This window comes from Chelonia mydas, chromosome 2, assembly GCF_015237465.2.
Source record: "Chelonia mydas isolate rCheMyd1 chromosome 2, rCheMyd1.pri.v2, whole genome shotgun sequence".
Classification (NCBI taxonomy): Eukaryota; Metazoa; Chordata; order Testudines; family Cheloniidae; genus Chelonia; species Chelonia mydas.
In genome coordinates this window covers 248,636,044-248,654,997 of record NC_057850.1, presented here as the reverse complement: position 1 = coordinate 248,654,997, position 18,954 = coordinate 248,636,044, and the positions used below count along the sequence as shown (strand labels likewise).

The 18,954-nt window shown below is 40.9% G+C and overlaps 1 protein-coding gene across 1 annotated transcript in view; it reads left to right on the top strand.

Annotated features, from left to right (window-relative positions):
• LOC102931751 (sodium channel protein type 5 subunit alpha) overlaps positions 1 to 18,954 on the top strand; it is a 123,511-nt gene that overhangs the window by 98,560 nt on the left and 5,997 nt on the right. Inside the window, 4 exon segments of the mRNA XM_043541608.1 lie at positions 3,570 to 3,743; positions 4,281 to 4,403; positions 8,991 to 9,269; positions 9,855 to 9,912. Of these exon segments, the coding sequence (XP_043397543.1) occupies positions 3,570 to 3,743; positions 4,281 to 4,403; positions 8,991 to 9,269; positions 9,855 to 9,912 (634 nt within the window).

Below are 18,954 nucleotides of genomic sequence, written 5' to 3'. Positions count from 1 at the left end.
ATCCTAGTAGCCCTTTTCTGCACCTGTTCCAGTTTCAATTAATCTTTCTTAAACATGGGAGAGCAGAATTGCACACAGTATTCCAGATGTGGTCTCACCAGTGCCTTCTATAATGGTACTAAACACTTCCCTGCCTCTACTGGAAATACCTTGCCTAATGCATCCTAGCACTGCATTAGCCTTTTTCACAGCCACATCACATTGACAGCTTATAGTCATTCTGTGATCAACCAATACACCCAGTCTTTCTCCTCCTCTATCACTTCCAACTGATAAGTCCCAAATGTAGATTGATATGGCATCTAACAAATATCTCACAATCAACATGGAAGAAAAAGCTTATTTTGCTACCGGTTGCCTTTTAGTACCACATTGGCATCTTCCCTGTTCTAGAAGGCCATGGATAAGATCCTGAAGGGACTGAATGGAAATCAATGCTATTTGGACAATATCCTTGTTACAGGAAAGGATCAGCAGAGCAGGATCATCTTCAAAATTTGGATGCTATCTTGCAACATTTGGAAGACAATGGACTGAGAGTATGTCAAGACAAATATGAGCTTTTTTTCAATCCTTCAGTTGAATACCTTATGCATGTAATTGATGTGATGGGCTTAAGGAAATTTCCAGAGAAAGAGAAGACAATTCTTCGAGCACTACAGCCAGAGAACATGTCACAGTTACATTCATTCTTAGGACTACTTAATTACTAGGGTAAATTTCTGCCTAAACTGGTGACAGTATTTGCATCTTTGCATGAACTGTTACAAACAAACAACAAATGGAACTGGACTAAAGAATGTGTGTGTGCATTTAAGGAGGCAAAGAAACTGTTGGGATCAGCTGAAGTTCTCACTTTGATTCCTCGTTACCATTGCAATTGCAATTGCCTTGTTATGTTTCACCATATGGAGTGAATGGTGTTCTTTTCCACATTTTTGCTGATAACAGAGAGAAAGCAATTGCCTTTGCTTCACAAACAGTCACTACCCCTGAGAAGAGCTGTGTACAAATAGAGCAAGACGCTCTCAGCATTATTGTCAGAATTTGGACGTTCCATATCTGTCTGTATGGTAGACATTTTACCTTGCTAACGGATCACCACCCATTAATTTCAATTTTTGGACCGAAATGTGGATCCATCATTAGCTGCTGTTCATCTGCAACAATGGGTGTTACTACTTTCAGCTGATTTCTATACTATTCAATTATATAAAGGGACTCAGCATGGCAATGATAATGGGCTATCATATCTGTCATGCCCAAGCTCCTGTCAATCCAAAGAAACTTCAGACGAAGTGTTTTATCTCAATTTGGTGGATAGATTGCCTGTCACTAGCACAAAGAAACTGTTAAGGATGTTGTGCTTTCTCTTGTGAAGAGAATGGTACTACAAAGTACGGTATTGGATCTTATGAATCCCCAGTTTACACAATTTGGGTCGCGTCAGCCTGAATTATCTGTGAATCAAGGTTGCATCTTATGGGGAATCTGAGTTATCCTTCCAAAATCAGTTCAGTCTCAAGTTTTGGAAGCTCTTCACAATGGGCATATTGGCATTGTATGAATGAAGGCTATAGTCTGGAGTTCTGTCTCAATGTCCTCATGGATAGATGAAGACATTGAGAAGAAGGTGAAGTGCTGTACTATATATCAGCAAATTCAGCATGATCCTGGCCCAGCATACTTACACCCTTGGTTCTGGCCTCAGATTCCTTGGAGGACACATGTTCATGTGGACTTTGCTGGACCATTTGAACATTATATATATTTGGTCATAGTTGACACCCATTTGAAATGACCAGTTTTCAGAATGACTTCTAACACAGTTTTCAAGACCGTTGGACATCTTCATGCCTTGTTTAGTCAGTTTGGTCTACTGTTACAGTTGGTGAGTGACAATGGACCTCAATTCTATTCAGAAGAATTTCAGAGGTTCCTAGCATCAAATGGAATTCAGCACATATGTTCTGCTCCATACCACCTTGCTAAAAATGGATTAGTGGAACTCTTTGTACAGACACTTAAGCATAACTTAAGAGCTAACAAGTTTATTTTGAGTTATCAGCAGAAATTGGACAAATTCTTGTTTGTCTACAGAAGCACACCATGTACTACTACCTTGCAGTCAACTGCATCTGTTTTTTTGAAGCAATCATTGGGTATCTTTTGGAACCTGCTATGTCCTGATGTTGTCTTATGTGTAGCCAAATCCCATGCAAAGTGATTGACAACGTGAGGTTCATCATTGTTGTTTTCAAATAGGAGATGTAATGGGGACTCGCAACTACAGTTGTTGAGTGAAATGGGTACTTGGGGAACTTGTGAAATGCATGAGACCTTTTTCGTTCATGATTAAACTATGTGGTGGTACTTTGTGGAAACGACATATGGACCAGCTGCAACTCAACAAGTAACAGAATCCATGACTGTTCCAGCAGGACTCTCTTCTCCTCTGATCAAACCTCCTTCCATTCCATTCTTAATTTTCTTGGCTTGTTGGAACAAATTTTGGTACCAGATGCAGTTGATTCTGTACCACAGACTGTTCCTGTTGTACCAGACATTGCTTCTCCACCATCACCATGTTATCCCAAGAGAGCGTAAAAACCAGTGCTTGCGCCTGAACTTATACCTTGTTTAGCTGGAAGGTATTCCAGGGTAGAATAATCCCTTGCAATTTAAGAGTCTGCAGTAGTCCACCCATAATTTTTAGTTAGGTTATATAGTGTTTTATGTTATCCACATAAATGATAATGTATATATGTTTGGAAAGTATTTTAATGGAGGGTGGAGAAATTAGATATTCTGCACCTTTAAATAGTTTGGACACTCTGCACTCAGTTGCAGAGCCTCACTTTCATGTTAGTTTCTATTTTGTTAGCAGAACAATAAAGCCACTACAGCAGACAGCTGTGTTTGTCAGCACCCCCTGTGTCCATCCCCTTCTCTGCTGGGTCCAAATATAACAAGGCTCACCTCTGAATGTTGCTGTTTGTTTCATAGATTGTAACCAGGAAATATATAGGCCTATATGATACTTTGTGATAGTTGTCCAGGTCTGTTTTTTACTGAGCCTATACCTATTTACACTTGTATCAGGATTCTCACCCATGTTTCTGCCAAAAATAGATTGTTGTGCCACAAAATACAAATTTAATAAAAAGAACAGGAGTACTTGTGGCGCCTTAGAGACTAACAAGGTGCCACAGGTCCTCCTGTTCTTTGTGCGGATACAGACTAACATGGCTGCTACTCTGAAACCTGAAATTTAATATCAAAGTTCAACTGTATAGTGGAGCAAGGACTCACTTTTTTTTTTAATGTATGGTAATATTTTGTAGCCCCTTCACAGTGTCTAATGTCCATTTCATCAGGATTATCTTCAGAGTGGCTACCTGTGTGGAAAGTTAAACTCTTGTGTACCTGTTTGCAGGATGAGGGTCCAGGTTTCATGTGGTTTGGGGTTTCATAATGAAGGGTGCACATATCTCTAATCTCAGTACAACATTACCATATTCCATTGAAATTCTGTAGAGTGGGTTTATATCTAAGCATTATTATTTCAGGCATTTGAAGATATACATCTTGAGAAAAGAAAAAACATTAAAATTATGTTGGAATTTTTTGATAAAATCTTCACTTACATCTTTGTCCTGGAGATATTTCTGAAATGGGTGGCTTATGGCTTCAAGAAATACTTCACCAATGCTTGGTGTTGGCTTGACTTCCTAATTGTAGGTGTAAGTATTGCATTTGATCAGTTCTGTGGGCTGGATTACATAGTATAGAACAACAAAATGTTCGCTTTTTTTTTTTTTTTTTGGATGTCCCAGATTGAGGCACCTTCATTTGAAGGGGAACTGATTTTTAGAAAGTACCGAGCACCCACCCTTTGAAAAAACCAGACCTTTCAAAGTGTCTCAATTTGGACAACAAAAATAGTAATTTTGTTAAAATTTTGGCCTCAAAATTCTTACAGCTTTAATAATCTAAGTTAGCATTAGTAAGACAGGTCAAGTACATTTGTTTTGTTAAAATGGATTGGGTGAAATCTTGGCACCCCTGAAATCATTGGTGTTTTATTATTAACTTCAATGCTGCCTGCTTTTCACTCGTTATTTTATACCTGTTAGTGTCCCCTTAAGATGCCTTTCTATTGTACTGTACTGGCTGCCATTTCATACTTTCACTGATAGGACTTTGTAAGCATGAGAAAAAAGAGAAAAAAAAAACCAGAGGGCAGGGTTATGCTAATATTTTTGTCTCTCTCTATTTAGGTCTCTTTAGCAAGCCTTATAGCTAACTCACTTGGATATGCCGAAATGGGACCCATGAAATCCCTTAAAACCCTGAGAGCATTGAGACCATTAAGGGCATTGTCACAATTCGAAGGGATGAGGGTAAGAATAAATAAAGCAACCATTGAAGCCCCTTTGTCTGAAGAGCAAGCATGTGAAAGGACACTATTTCATATGGGTTTGCTTTCATTATGGTGCTGCACAATAGTTAAGGTTACATTTGAGTTCAATTTTAAGAGTTTTTAAAACTTTATTTTGTAAAAAAACCACTGAAATGGCAAAAAAATCAAATCATGCTCAAAGTTTATATATGTTTGCATTTTTTGTAGTGGTTTGATGAAAAATGAATTGAAACACAAAGAACAATAAGATTTCAAAAATCATTCCTTTATGGCCGATTTTCACGGAATTCTCTCTTTTCTTCCGCTAGAATTCAGACATAGAAAAAGTCAAAAAATGTTTGCGGATTTTTTTTTAAATAATGAAGAAAAGTAACCTTACACTTATAAATCTGGAAAACTAATAAGTAGATTTACGGGGGAAAAAATCCTTTGATATACTTTAGTTTAAAGCTGGAATGCCAGAATTAGCTTGTAACCATATCACTTGTGTTCATTGTTTGTCCAAACATTTTCTTGCTCACTTTTGCATTTTCTTGGTGAATGAATATTTTTCCAGGAGTTCTCTTATCTGTTTGTTTTTGCTTGATGATCATACTAAGTACACAAATGATGATCTCATTGAAGCAATGGCAAAACTCCCATTGACTTCAATTGGTCCAGGATTTAACCTTTAGTGATTTGGATTTGTTATTTTTGTATTTCCTTTTTATCATTACATGATTAGCAAATTATTATAATTGTATTCTATATCAGCAAGTGCACCACTAATACTGCAGATCACATGGCAACACACGATATGTAAGTTAGCAGTGTAAGTAACATTTACAAATCCATCTAAGATTTCTGATGTAAACACACATAGCAAGGCACCAGATAAATTTTTCAATAAATGAAAGCAAAAACTAAATTCGGAAACACAAAATCCTTAATTGTGCTAAGGAAAGGTATTACTATGTAATAATTACATAAACTCAGGAGACTGATACTAAGATAGGGAGCCTACTATATCTATATCAAATTCAGATTCAATATATGTTTGTATGAACTAAAAGTCATTAATATCTATAGGATGTTCAGTAAGTTGATGGCCCCATTCCTGTTTCTAAAGTAAAATTGTCTGCATTAAGGTAACAAAACCACCAGAACAATTGGAACCCTTGTTGATACTACTTGCAGAAAGGTCAAGAATTCAGCGAACATGAAAACTGGAGATAAGTCCAACTCACAATATTCAGATCTGAACTTTCCCAGAGTTTGGAGCTGTTTAGACCAGAGATTATGGTTCAACCCATAAGAGAAAGACGCACCAACAGTGACGTTTGAAACTAGATTAAGATTTCCTTTAAAATTTACCACAGGTTGTTTAAAGGTTTTGGTTTAGACCCATCTCTAATGCAAACTAGATAATCTCCCTCCTTCTTCCCCCAACATAGTAATTGCACATCAAGGTTGAGACATTAGTTGGATACTGTGGGGAAATTTGTGCTATCATTAACTAATCTACATACATGTTCTATGGATATAGGAATTCCATCTCCAGGCCTGCCAGTTCTGACCCTTTCACTAGCACTAAATTCATAATTAATATTAATTCGTAATTAATAATCATAACTAATAATGAAAATAATTTACCTTGGTCACTCACAATATGGTATTGTATACACCAGTGATAGAAAAAGCTGGGGATTCAGCTGAGTGTCTAAAGTCATACTTTGCCCCCTGAATCTTATATGTTGACCTAACTGTCATGACCCTTGCCTTCAGCACCTCCAGGTTACACTGCAAAAACTCATGCTACCTGAAGCTAGTTGTGAAGGGCACACTATACTGATTTACAATAACTGAGGGTCTGATCCATAGTGTGGCCTTCATGATTACCTGTTGTGAGTGTGTAACGTCATTTTTCTGTGAAGTGTAGAGAAATGCAAAAGGGACAGAGAAACCCTATATTAGTAGTTTAGAAGAAAGTGAAATACTGTGATATGATGGAGAATAAGACCTGGCATTTTCATACTCAGTTTCAAAAATAGATAAAATTTTATTTTTGTGAATCAATATCACTTTGTCTCAGGCTCAGAAATGTCAGAGAAAAAGAGAAAAGGCTTGTATCAGCAGAGAAGATCCTAATTTTGATAGCATGAAGGAACTGAGCAGCAAACTCATTCAAATATAGACTAGATTTTATAGAAAGACTGTTAGAGTATTGTATATGAATGCTAATGTGAGTCATTGGCATATAGTAGTGGATTTAAAGCAAAAAGTTAGTAATATAGTGGGAAAACAATTACATGTTGTGATAGTGGGTGTACATGAATTTTTAGATGTTTTTTTGTTAAGTTTAGTATACATCAAAGGCTTTTACATTTTACGTGGCAGGAAGGCTTTGAATCCTGGATAACTGGTCCAAATCTGTCCTCAGTTAAAACTGTGCAACCCCATTGAATTCCACAGGAGTTGCACAGGTTGTAGCTGAAGGCAGTTTTGTAACTAACATATCTACTGCTTTTCTTTGTTCTGCTAACCATTCTCTCCAAATCATCACCTATATGTGGAAAGATCCTACATAAGGAATTTGCCACTGCTCTTCCTATGGAAGAGCCAGGGCATCAGTTCCGTATCCTGGTAGATCCAGTGAAGCTGATGTCTGTCAGTGTGGGAGTCCTGTGCCTCTAAACAGGTTCCACAGCTGCTTCTTCTCCTCCCAGTCCTTTGGCCCCACAGCGTCAGTTGGAGAGCCTGTCTTGGGATAAGGGGAGAGAAAGGAAAATGTGTTATAGAAGTGGCATTCTACATACCTGTCTCTGGCAAGTTGTACTATCTGTATACTACAAGTCTGATGTGATATCTTTGTTGACTGTTGGCCATAGAAGAAAGTTGTTATGGGGGATTGTCAACCATCTGAACTGTCTATGGACAGTAAGATTTTGGTGTCTCTGATCTATAAAAGGGAAGTGAACTGAAAGATGATATACAATTGTCTGTAGGCCATTTGTGATTGGTGATTCATGATGATTTGTAGTCCAGACTGGAAATTATATGAAACAGGACCGGTAGAGATGAGGGTTTTTGGTGTATCAGTAAAGGCAGCATGAGGATATAGGGGTATAGTTAAGACAGCTTGTACAATCTTAACTACAAATTTGTCCCCTATTTATATAATCCCAGTGTTCTAAAAATGTTGTTCTGAATCAAGATATTTATTTATAACTTTAACATTATCATAAAGTTTTTGTCTGGGAATGCTATAGTTTCTGCAGAAACCGTATAGACCTTGAAGGCTTTTCTGGCCATGTCAAACCCAGCAAGCACAAACTTGACTAGCACAATATTTGAGGCTTCTTTCCTGTTCTCTCTCCTAATTTGAAAGCTGTATGAAACTTGTAAGGAAACAAAAATAAGAAAAGCTTGCCTGGGTTTGGGATTTGTTAAGAATCCGAAATGTATTCACTTGAATATAGGGTGAGTGTCATGCTATACTTGCAGTCAGTTTAGGACACTCCCACTCCACCCTCCCAATAAGCTCAAGCTCCCACTTTAACTTTAGATATTTCTTAGAGGGGATGCCCAGTGGCCTGCTTGACCTCTCTTTTTCAAAGTGTTGCCTTTGGGAAGCTAGCTCGCCCCACTGGCTGTGACCTGTGTGAAGGTAAAGGATCACCCATACTCTACTTTTGGGGGATTCTGGGTTCTACTCTGTCCTTTACTAGGCAATGAGCAGAAGTTCCTGTCCTAAGCAGGAAGTGACAGCTTTGACATTTGTTTACTCTATGAGATCATTAGTAGAGGTTACTCCTTGAAACACCTAGCCAAATGTGATGAGATGCACTTTGGAAGTTAAAGTCTCCATCAGGCATGAGTCAGAATGTGTAATTTATGCAAGTTGGTCACAATTTCTGCTATTTCCCCAGGAGAGATTATGGTAGATCTTATTTTTTCATACCAGTGGAGCTTGTAAGTCTGCTCAAAACTTACATGTTGTACTGACACTTTCCAGGTTACTCTTGAATTGTGGAAAACTTCTCATGGAAGTTACAATATCTGCAGCAACCTTTACATATCTACCACAGATTCATTATTGATCCTCTAATAACTAATTTTCCACACAACTTGAATAAATTTCATGCTGACATGAATAAAAACAGACGGCTATATTAATCCTCATGAAGAAATAATGTGTATTTAGAATCTTGTAGAAACAAAAAAACAAAAAAAAACAACAACAAAAGGAAGCTCCAAAAGTGAACATTCTACCATTACATTCAAATACTTTATTGTTATTTAATAGTGCTCCCAAGTGTGCTAGGTGTTTCACAGAAAACAAAAAACAGGTTCCTGTCCGGAAGAACTGATCATCAAAGGGCCTGATCCTGCCAACACTATAGATGTAAGAACCTTTACTCGAAATAGTTGCCACTTCAGTAGAAGTATTTATGGGAGTAAAGTTACTCATGTGTGTAACTGTTTACTGAAATGAAACGGGATTGCTTAGATTTTCAAAACAGTTTAATGCAGCAAATAGCTGTTTAAGGCTTTAGTAACTGCATGTTTTTCTTTGATTTCTCCTAAGGTGGTTGTGAATGCCCTAGTAGGTGCCATCCCTTCTATCATGAATGTTGTGCTTGTCTGCCTCATTTTTTGGCTCGTTTTTAGTATCATGGGAGTGAACCTATTTGCAGGAAAATTTGGAAAATGCATTAACTTGACTGAAGAAACATCAGGATTAAATGAAAGTATTAGGAACAAATTGGATTGCACAACCTATAATGACACGCAAAAAATATATTGGACAAATGCTAAGGTCAACTTTGATAATGTTGGTTCTGGTTATCTGGCTCTTCTTCAGGTGGTAAGTTCTATTTTGCTGACTGGCACATTGTGGGGTGGGGTGGAATCAGGTTTTGCCAGTTGCTTACCCACATCTGCAAGGAGTGGAAAGCAGTGGCCCTGCGGAGCCTGCTGTCCCAACCCCACCCCATGTTCAGACTGACAATATGGTTAGCCCATTCAGGATCCCTTCCAGTGTATGCACATATAGTGTCCAATGGTGAGCTATGAACTGATTATGTAACCATTTGAAAATGTGCTCCTCTGATTTGCAGCTATCTCCTGGGAAGATGGTATGAAATGTTTGTTATAATTTCATTAAACTACAGGCAAAATTCTCTCCTGCACTGAGTAAAGCTCAGTGCAGAAATGGGAAGTGGAGAGAGATCATCAGTGGGCTGGTTCCAATTCCCTGATTTGTTGTGATCAACTCTGTCACAAACATGTCAGCAAGGAGATCCCCTACACCAGGGGAATTCTGTGCTGGGCATTTGTGGACATACTACAGTCCCTTTGCACCATCTCAGAAGCACAAAGATGTAAACAGGCTAAACAATCTCATCCTAAAAGTTTAATATGATTTTAATAATTTTTCTGTTTTTTCTAGGCAACATTTAAAGGTTGGACAGACATTATGTATGCAGCAGTAGATTCACGAGGGGTAGGTCATGAAAATTAAAATGTTCTCTCTTGTAACCATCTCTCCAATTGTTACTTGTGTTTTCTAATTTTCATGCTTATTAGTGTTAGTCAACACAATGTGTAGGTCTAGTCTGTTCATTGTTTTCGTGGTGCTGTCTACTCACTGAGCTAAAATGGATGAGCATCTTTTTTAAAATAAATGGTCAAGCATTGTTTATTAAGTATCATTATTATTATATTTAATGTATGTATTACTGTGCCACCTAGAGACCCCTGTCAGGATTAAGGTTCCACTGCATTAGCTGCTGTACAAATACAGAGGAAGATACCATTCTGCATCCAAAGGACTTAAATTGAACAAAATTACCGGCATATCTTCCAAGGAAATGAATGCGCTCAAATGTAACCACATTCGAAAATAATTTTCTCAGGTTTATATAAAATTTTGTTGCTTTTTTCCAACAGTAATAGAATAGCTTTTCAACCAAAGGTTTAAATTGGAAGAACACATCTCGGCCAAGATTCTCAAAAGCAGAAGCTTGAAATTAGGCTCCTAAATAAGTGACCTGATTTTCAAATGTTGAGTGCTCAACAGTTGCCACCAACCTCAGTCAAAGCTGTTGGTTGCTCCTCGATGCCTTTGAAAATCATCCCAGTAAGATGTGATTCAACTCTCTTTGAAGTCAATAAAGACTCCGGTTGACTTCAATGGAAGTTGAATTGGACATATATTTAGTCATGATATATAATATTTTAAACAGATGGTTAAAAAGAGAAACATTTTCTTATGTGTCCTTGAATGAAGACAAAAGTGCAACTCCTCTCACTCTCCTTAAAAAAATTCATCCGTCAAGCTTTTAATTTCTTTGTCAGCAGTGTAAATGGAATGGGAGATATTGTCCTACAAGTTTCTTAGCACAAGTGTAATCAACATCAGTGTCAGTTGCAGTGATCTCTTCAATACGTGGACAGAGAAGAGCTTAAAGATTGCAAAGAAATCAAATCAACAGACAATAGCAATCATACCACTTGTCAAGGTTCCGTCCCCACTCTGAACTCTAGGGTACAGATGTGGGGACCTGCATGAAAGACCCCCAAGCTTATTCTTACCAGCTTAGCTTAAACGCTGCCACCACCAAAGTGTTACTCAAAGAACAGGGGAAGTGCTCACTTGGAAATGTCTCCCCCCCCCAAATATCCCCCCAAGCACTACACCCCCTTTCCTGGGGAAGGCTTGATAAAAATCCTCACCAATTTGCATAGGTGAACATAGACCCAAACCCTTGGATCTTAAGAACAATGAAAAAGCAATCAGGTTCTTAAAAGAAGAATTTTAAGTGAAGAAAAAGTAAAAGAATCACCTCTGTAAAATCAGGATGGTAAATACCTGACAGGGTAATCAAATTCAAAACATAGAGAATCCCTCTAGGCAAAACCTTAAGTTACAAAAAGACACAAAAACAGGAATATACATCCCATTCAGCACAATTTATTTTATCAGCCATTTAAACAAAACAGAATCTAACGCATATCTAACTAGATTGCTTACTAACTCTTTACAGGAGTTCTGACCTGCATTCCTGCTCTGGTCCCGGCAAAAGCATCACACAGACAGAGAGAACCCTTTGTTTCCCCCCCGGCCCTCCAGCTTTGAAAGTATCTTGTCTCCCCATTGGTCATTTTGGTCAGGTGCCAGCGAGGTTTATTTTTGTTTCTTAACCCTTTACAGGAAAGGGTTTTTCCTCTGACCAGGAGGGATTTAAAGATGTTTACCCTTCCCTTTATATTTATGACACACACCCCAAATCACAGATAGGGTGAAACGCTGGCTGTGATTTCTTCCTGGAGCTCTAGGAAAAAACAGAGTTAATAAGAAACATGCACCTCTAAATATACTACCAAGTATATAAAGACTAACAATATTTTCCACATCTCAAGGACGATTTTAACAAGTTGATTTTGGGAAACTTTCATGGGAGAGTGCATCAGCCACTTTGTTAGAAGCTCCTGAGATGTGTTGGATGTCAAAATCAAAATCTTGGAGAGCTTAACTCCACCGAATAAGTTTTTTGTTATTTCTCGTGGCGGTATGAAGCCACTGTAGCGTAGCATGGTCGGTTTGCAGGTGGAAACGCTGTCCCCAAACATATGGGCGTAGCTTTTCCAGAGCGTAGACAATGGCGTAACATTCTTTTTCACTGACTGACCAGTTGCTTTCCCCCTCAGACAGCTTCTTGCTGAGAAACACTACAGGATGGAATTCTTGATCCGGTCCTTCCTGCATTAAAACTGCTCCCACACCATGTTCGGACACATCTGTGGTTACTAGGAACGGTTTGTCAAAGTCTGGGGCACTTAGCACAGGCTCAGACATGAGTGTCGCTTTAAGCTGGTTAAAGGCTTTCTGACACTCTTCGGTCCACTGAACGGCATTTGGCTGTTTCTTTTTGGTTAGGTCTGTCAGTGGGGCGGCGATTTGGCTGTATTGCAGTACAAATCGCCTGTAATATCCGGCCAAGCCTAAGAAGGATTGGACCTGTTTCTTTGACTTTGGGACAAGCCACTTTTGGATAGCATCCACTTTGGCCTGTAGGGGGTTGATAGTTCCTTGACCCACCTGGTGTCCAAGGTAAGTCACTCTGTTTAGGCCTATTTGACACTTCTTAGCCTTAACAGTTAGTCCTGCCTCCCTTATTCGCTCAAAGACTTTTTGTAGATTTTCCAGGTGTTCTGCCCAGGAATTCGAAAATATGGGCACATCGTCAAGGTAGGCGACTGCATATTCTCCTAATCCTGCTAGGAGACCATCTACAAGTCTTTGGAAGGTGGCGGGTGCATTCCGCAGCCCAAAAGGGAGTACATCAAATTCTTACAGCCCGACATGGGTGATGAAGGCTGACCTTTCCTTGGCAGATTCATCTAGCGGTACCTGCCAGTACCCCTTGGTTAAGTCCAAGGTAGAGATGAACTGGGCCCGTCCCAGTTTCTCTAATAGTTCATCTGTGCATCGCATTTGATAGTTGTCTGGGCGAGTTACAGCATTTAGCTTATGGTAGTCCATGCAAAAATGTATCTCCCCATCTGGTTTGGGAACGAGAACCACTGGAGATGCCCATGCACTGCCAGAGGGGAGGATTACCCCCGTCTGTAGCATATCCTGGATCTCCCGTTCTACAGCAGTTTTAGCTTGAAGAGACACCCGGTAAGGTTGGACTTTAATTGGGTGAGCATTACCTGTGTCAATGGAGTGGTATGCCCGTTCAGTCAGTCCTGGGGTGGCTGAGAACTTTGGTGCATAGCTAGTACACAGCTCCTGGATCTGCTGTCGCTGCATACGCCCAAGGGTCCTGGAGAGGTTCACCTCTTCCACGCCACCAGCACTTTTCCCTTCGTAGTAGACACCTTCAGGCCACTCAGTGTCATCTCCTCCCTGGGCTGTAAACTGACAAACCTTTAATTCTCTGGAATAAAAGGGCTTTAGAGAATTAATACGGTGCAGCTTAGGCTTTCGGTTGGAGGTGGGGAATGCTATGAGATAATTAACAGCTCCCAGGCGCTCCTGGACCGTGAATGGCCCTTCCCATGACGCTTCCATTTTATGGGGCTGGAGCGCCTTTAAGACCATGACCTGGCCCCCTACTTTGAAGGAACACTCTCTGGCATGTTTATCATACCAGGCCTTTTGCTCTTTTTGAGCATCCTGTAGGTTTTCTTTAGCAAGGGCTAAAGAGGTTCGGAGGGTGTTTTGTAGGTTGGTTACAAAGTCCAGAATGTTAGTTCCTGGAGAAGGTGTAAACCCCTCCCATTGCTGCTTCACCAACTGTAATGGCCCCTTAACCTCGCGGCCAGATACAAGTTCAAATGGTGAAAACCCTAAACTAGGATGTGGTACAGCTCTGTAGGCAAAGAGCAACTGCTGCAACACTAGGTCCCAATCATTGGAGTGCTCATTTACAAATTTACATATCATGGCACCCAAAGTTCCATTAAATTTCTCCACCAGGCCACTTGTTTGATGATGGTAAGGGGTGGCAACCAAGTGATTCACCCCATGAGCTTCCCAAAGGCTTTCCATAGTTACTGCCAGGAAATTAGTTCCTGCATCTGTGAGGATGTTGGAGGGCCAACCTACCCTGGCAAAAATGTCTGCTAGTACCTGGCACACACTTTTAGCCCTGGTGTTGCTTAGAGCTACTGCTTCCGGCCATCGGGTGGCCATGAAAAATCCATGAAAGTCAGTATGTACTGCTTTCCTCTGGGTGTCTCTTTCAGAAAAGGACCCAGAATATCCACAGCTACTCACTGAAATGGAACCTCAATGATGGGGAGTGGCTGGAGAGGGGCTTTGACCTGGTCTTGGGGTTTTCCCACTCTTTGGCATACCTCACAAGACCGGACGTAGGTAGAAACATCCTTGCCCATTCCCTCCCAGTGGAATGACCTCCCCAAATGGTCTTTGGTCCTGTTCACCCCAGCATGGCCACTAGGATGATCATGGGCTAAGCTCAAGAGCTTTACCCAGTACTTGGTTGGAATTACCAACTGTCTCTGAGGATGCCAGTCTTCCTGGTGTCCAGCAGAAAGAGTTTCCTTGTATAAAAGTCCTCTTTCTACAACAAACCTGGATCAATTAGAAGAGCTGAGAGGCGGTGGGTTGCTCCGTGCCGTCGTCCAAGCTTTTTGGAGGCTTTCATCTGCTTCCTGTTCGGTCTGGAACTGTTCCCTTGATGCTGGAGACATCAGTTCCTCATTGGATTGTGGACCTAGGCTTGGTCCCTCTGGATGCGATGTAGGGGATGGGGCTGTTTCCATTGACTGTGAACCGCTCTTCGCTGGTGCACTATGTTGGGGTTCAGGCTCCGGCTGAGTCTCTTGTGCAGGGTTATCGGCTGCTGCCAGTTCAGGTTCGGTGGGGCCCTCTGGTGTTAGGGTTGCAAGTACTGGGTTCAGTGCTGGCAATGGGTCTGGTGCTGGTTGTTCCACCGGTTCTGGTTCTGGGGCTGGCTCTGTCTGGGTCTCTGGGATTGGATCCGCTACTGCTGTTGCAGACATTGGCCTGGGTTCCGGGTCCATCACCTCTGACCGGGTCCTGGCAGAAGTTTCCGGAACAGAGCTAGGCGTGACGGCTGGTTTAGCCTGGCTGCTGGTGACCATTCCCACCCTCTTGGCTAGCTTCACATGATTGGCCAAGTCTTCCCCCAACAGCATGGGGATGGGATAATTGTCATAGACTGCAAAAGTCCACGTTCCTGACCAGCCCTTGTACTGGACAGGTAACTTGGCTGTAGGCAAATTGAAAGAGTTGGACTTGAAGGGTTGAATTGTCACTTGGATCTCTGGGTCGATTAAATTGGGGTCCACTAAGGAAGCATGGATAGCCAACACTTGTGTTCCGGTGTCCCTCCACGTGGTGACCTTCTTCCCACCCACACTCACAGTTTCCCTGCGCTCTGAGGGTATCTGGGAGGTATCTGGGCCTGAGGACCTCTGGTGTGATTCCGGTGCAATGAACTGTAATCTGTTGGGGTTCTTGGGGCAGTTGGCCTTCACATGCCCCAGCTCGTTATATTTAAAACATCGTCCAGCTGACGGGTCACTGAGGTGGGTTGTTGGAGAACGGTGTGGCAGGACGATAAGGTGTCTGGAGTATTCCTTGGTGTGTAGTTGGGGCTTTGGGCTGCCCCTGGTAGTAGGGTGTGGTCTGAGGGTGTCCCTTCTGGTATCCGCTCCAACTGCGACCAGGGTTGTTCGTCTCTCCTCCCTTCACCCGTTTTTTTCTGGCTTGCCCTGCCTGTCTGGCGGTCTGGGACTGCTTGTATTGATCAGCATAAGAAGCAAGACTTTCTGCTGAGTCCGTTTCCTTATCCCATAAACACTGTTTTATTTCCTCCTTGGACATATTCAGGAATTGCTCCTCAGCTATCAAATCACACATTCCGTCAAAGCTAGTGACACCCCTTCCTTGGACCCATTTATCTAACAGATCCTTCATCTGGTTTAGATAAGCCACATTACTTAGTCCAGGCCCCCTTTTAAGGGTTCAAAATTTTACTCTGTATGTTTCAGAAGTAATTTGAAATTGCTTTAAAACCAAATCCTTGAACTTATTATAGTCAGAAGCCTCATCAATAGGCATCTTATTGAATATGTCCAGAGCTCTTCCAGTCAATTTTGCGACCAATGTGTTCATCTTGTGAGCTTCAGGAATTTTATGGAGAGTGCACAGTCTCTCAAAGGTGAGAAAATATTCAGCAATATCACTGGATTCATCATACTGTGGACATAGTCGCTCCCATTTGTGGATTGTTGGGGAAGGATGGTTAGGGTTATCCAGTGGATTCCACTCAGCCCTTACCGTCTCCAACTCCAGTACATGCTTCCTCTCTTTTTCCTTCTCCTCCATTTCTTCTTCCCTTGCCTCCATTTCTTTTTCCTTTGCCTCCATAGCTCTCCTGTGGGCAGCCTCTTGGTTTTTTTCTGTCTTGAGCTCTGTAATCTTTGCCTCTCTGTTTTTAACTAACTTTACACCCGAGAGTTAGAAATAAAACAAACAAACAAAAAACTTGGCTTGTCAAAAAAAAAAAAAAAAAAAAAAGGTTGTGCTGTAACCGGATACCGATGTTCTCTGATAGTGATTGTCAGCCTACAGAAAAATCCTTAAAAAAAAAAAAAAAGAAACTAACACCTCTGTCTCCAGGCAAATAGAGAGAAAAAGCCTCTCGTTGCTCTTAGCTAAAAAAAGATCCCACCTCTTCAGGTCTGTGAAGACTTGTGAATTTCCCTGCAGGAAGTTAACTACCCTGCCTTTAGGTAGAGAAAACTCCAGCTCACAAAAGCAAGCTCACTTTTGTTATGCTTGTTGCTTTGTCCCCTTTTACAAAACCCTTTAAAATCTTTTAAAATCCTTCTGTGCTTCTGATTAAAAAAAAAAATCTCAAGATGATTTCAAATTAATCCCACCGCTCTGCCACCATGTCAAGGTTCCTTCCCCACTCTGAACTCTAGGGTACAGATGTGGGGACCTGCATGAAAGACCCTCCAAGCTTATTCTTACCAGCTTAGCTTAAACGCTGCCACCACGAAAGTGTTACACAAAGAACAGGGGAAGTGCCCACTTGGAAACGTCCCCCCCCCCAAAAAAAAATATCCCCCCAAGCCCTACACCCCCTTTCCTGGGGAAGGCTTGATAAAAATCCTCACCAATTTGCATAGGTGAACACAGACCCAAACCCTTGGATCTCAAGAACAATGAAAAAGCAATCAGGTTCTTAAAAGAAGAATTTTAAGTGAAGAAAAAGTAAAAGAATCACCTCTGTAAAATCAGGATGGTAAATACCTGACAGGGTAGTCAGATTCAAAACACAGAGAATCCCTCTAGGCAAAACCTTAAGTTACAAAAAGACACAAAAACAGGAATATACATCCCATTCAGCACAGCTTATTTTATCAGCCATTTAAACAAAACAGAATCTAACACATATCTAGCTAGATTACTTACTAAGTTTTAAGACTCCATTCCTTTTCTGTTCCCGGCAAAAGCATCACACAGTCAGAGAGAACCTTTGTGTCCCTCTCAGCTTTGAAAGTATCTTGTCTCCTCATTGGTCATTTTGGTCAGGTGCCAGCAAGGTTATCTTAGCTTTTTAACCCTTTACAGGTGAAAGGGTTTTTCCTCTGGCCAGGAGGGATTTAAAGGTGTTTACCCTTCCCTTTATATTTATGACACCACTAAAATACATTGGGCCAAATTCTCTGCCCACTTACTTAATTGACAACTGAAAATTTGGCATATTATTTTTAGAAGATATTTTTAGGTCACCAAGAAGGATGGTCAAGTGCTAGGAGAAACATTGCTCTCAGTGAAATTGTCATCCACATCTTCTGTGGTGTCCTTAGATTTAACTTTATCCAACAGTCACACTGTAGATTTTCTCTCCCCTCCTCAAGTGCACCCATGAAATGCAAGACGTACTTATTCCTGGGGAGAGTCTGTGTCAAAAAATTCAAAATTCTGCATATTTTATTTGTCATAATAATGCAATATAATCACCCCAATTTCAATTGTTTTGGTAATTTATTTAAACTACAATACAGAAAAAAGTCACAGCATTTCCTAAACACATGAAAGTTAAGTTACAAACACTTGGTAGCATACCCGGATTCCAGTTATAATCCTGGATTTTCATTTGAAGTACGTTACAGACACCAAACAGCACCCCCCCCAAAAATGTAGAATGTTATTTTAACTTGCTCAGACTTTCATACATGAAAGTCCTACAGGTTTGCTAATCATTGTCCTGTCTCTGGCTGGGGACTTGGGGAAGTGCTTGGTTCGGATTGTCCTGACATTTTATTGACTGCTTAGTGAATGTTCTATTTGCCCTCAAAGTCTTTCTTTTTTTTTTTAATGGGTAAGTAAAATAAATCCTGAGCTGTACTCTAACCCCATTGTGCCACTTTGGAAAAAAGTGAGAAAGCCCATAGACCTTTCTAGCTGAGGATTCCCTTCCTTTCATTATAATAAGGCTCCTTTACATCACTTTGGCAATGTAGCAGCCTTAAAACTTTTTACAGGTTTTATACTCCTGGGGGAATTGACTGAGACTGGAAACAGTTAACTAACAATAAGAACATTAACAGTGTCACTACACTGGCAGGCTGCTACATTTGTGCCTCAGAGAATGAGCTCAATTGAAGTCAACAGCCACTTTAACAATGTTACTACAGAGGCACGCTTCTATATTTGTGCCTCCAGGACATAGCCAGCCTCGTGCATAATAAAAAGCTCTACCCTTCCACGCCGCAAGCTGCAGTCGCAAGAGAGAGGGACAGATTCTCTCTCTCTCTCTCTCTCTCTCCTCTCTCTCTTTCTTTGGCACACACATACGCCTAGCCTTCCCTCCCTCCGCCCGCCAGTGATTAACCACACAGGCACACACACACCCAGCCTCTCTCCCCCAACTCTGAGGCTGCTCCAGGCATGCTGGAATAGATGCACTGAATGGGCTACCGGGGAAGAGGCGCATGTCCCCCGGCAGATTTTTTTTTCCATTTTTCTGCACAGA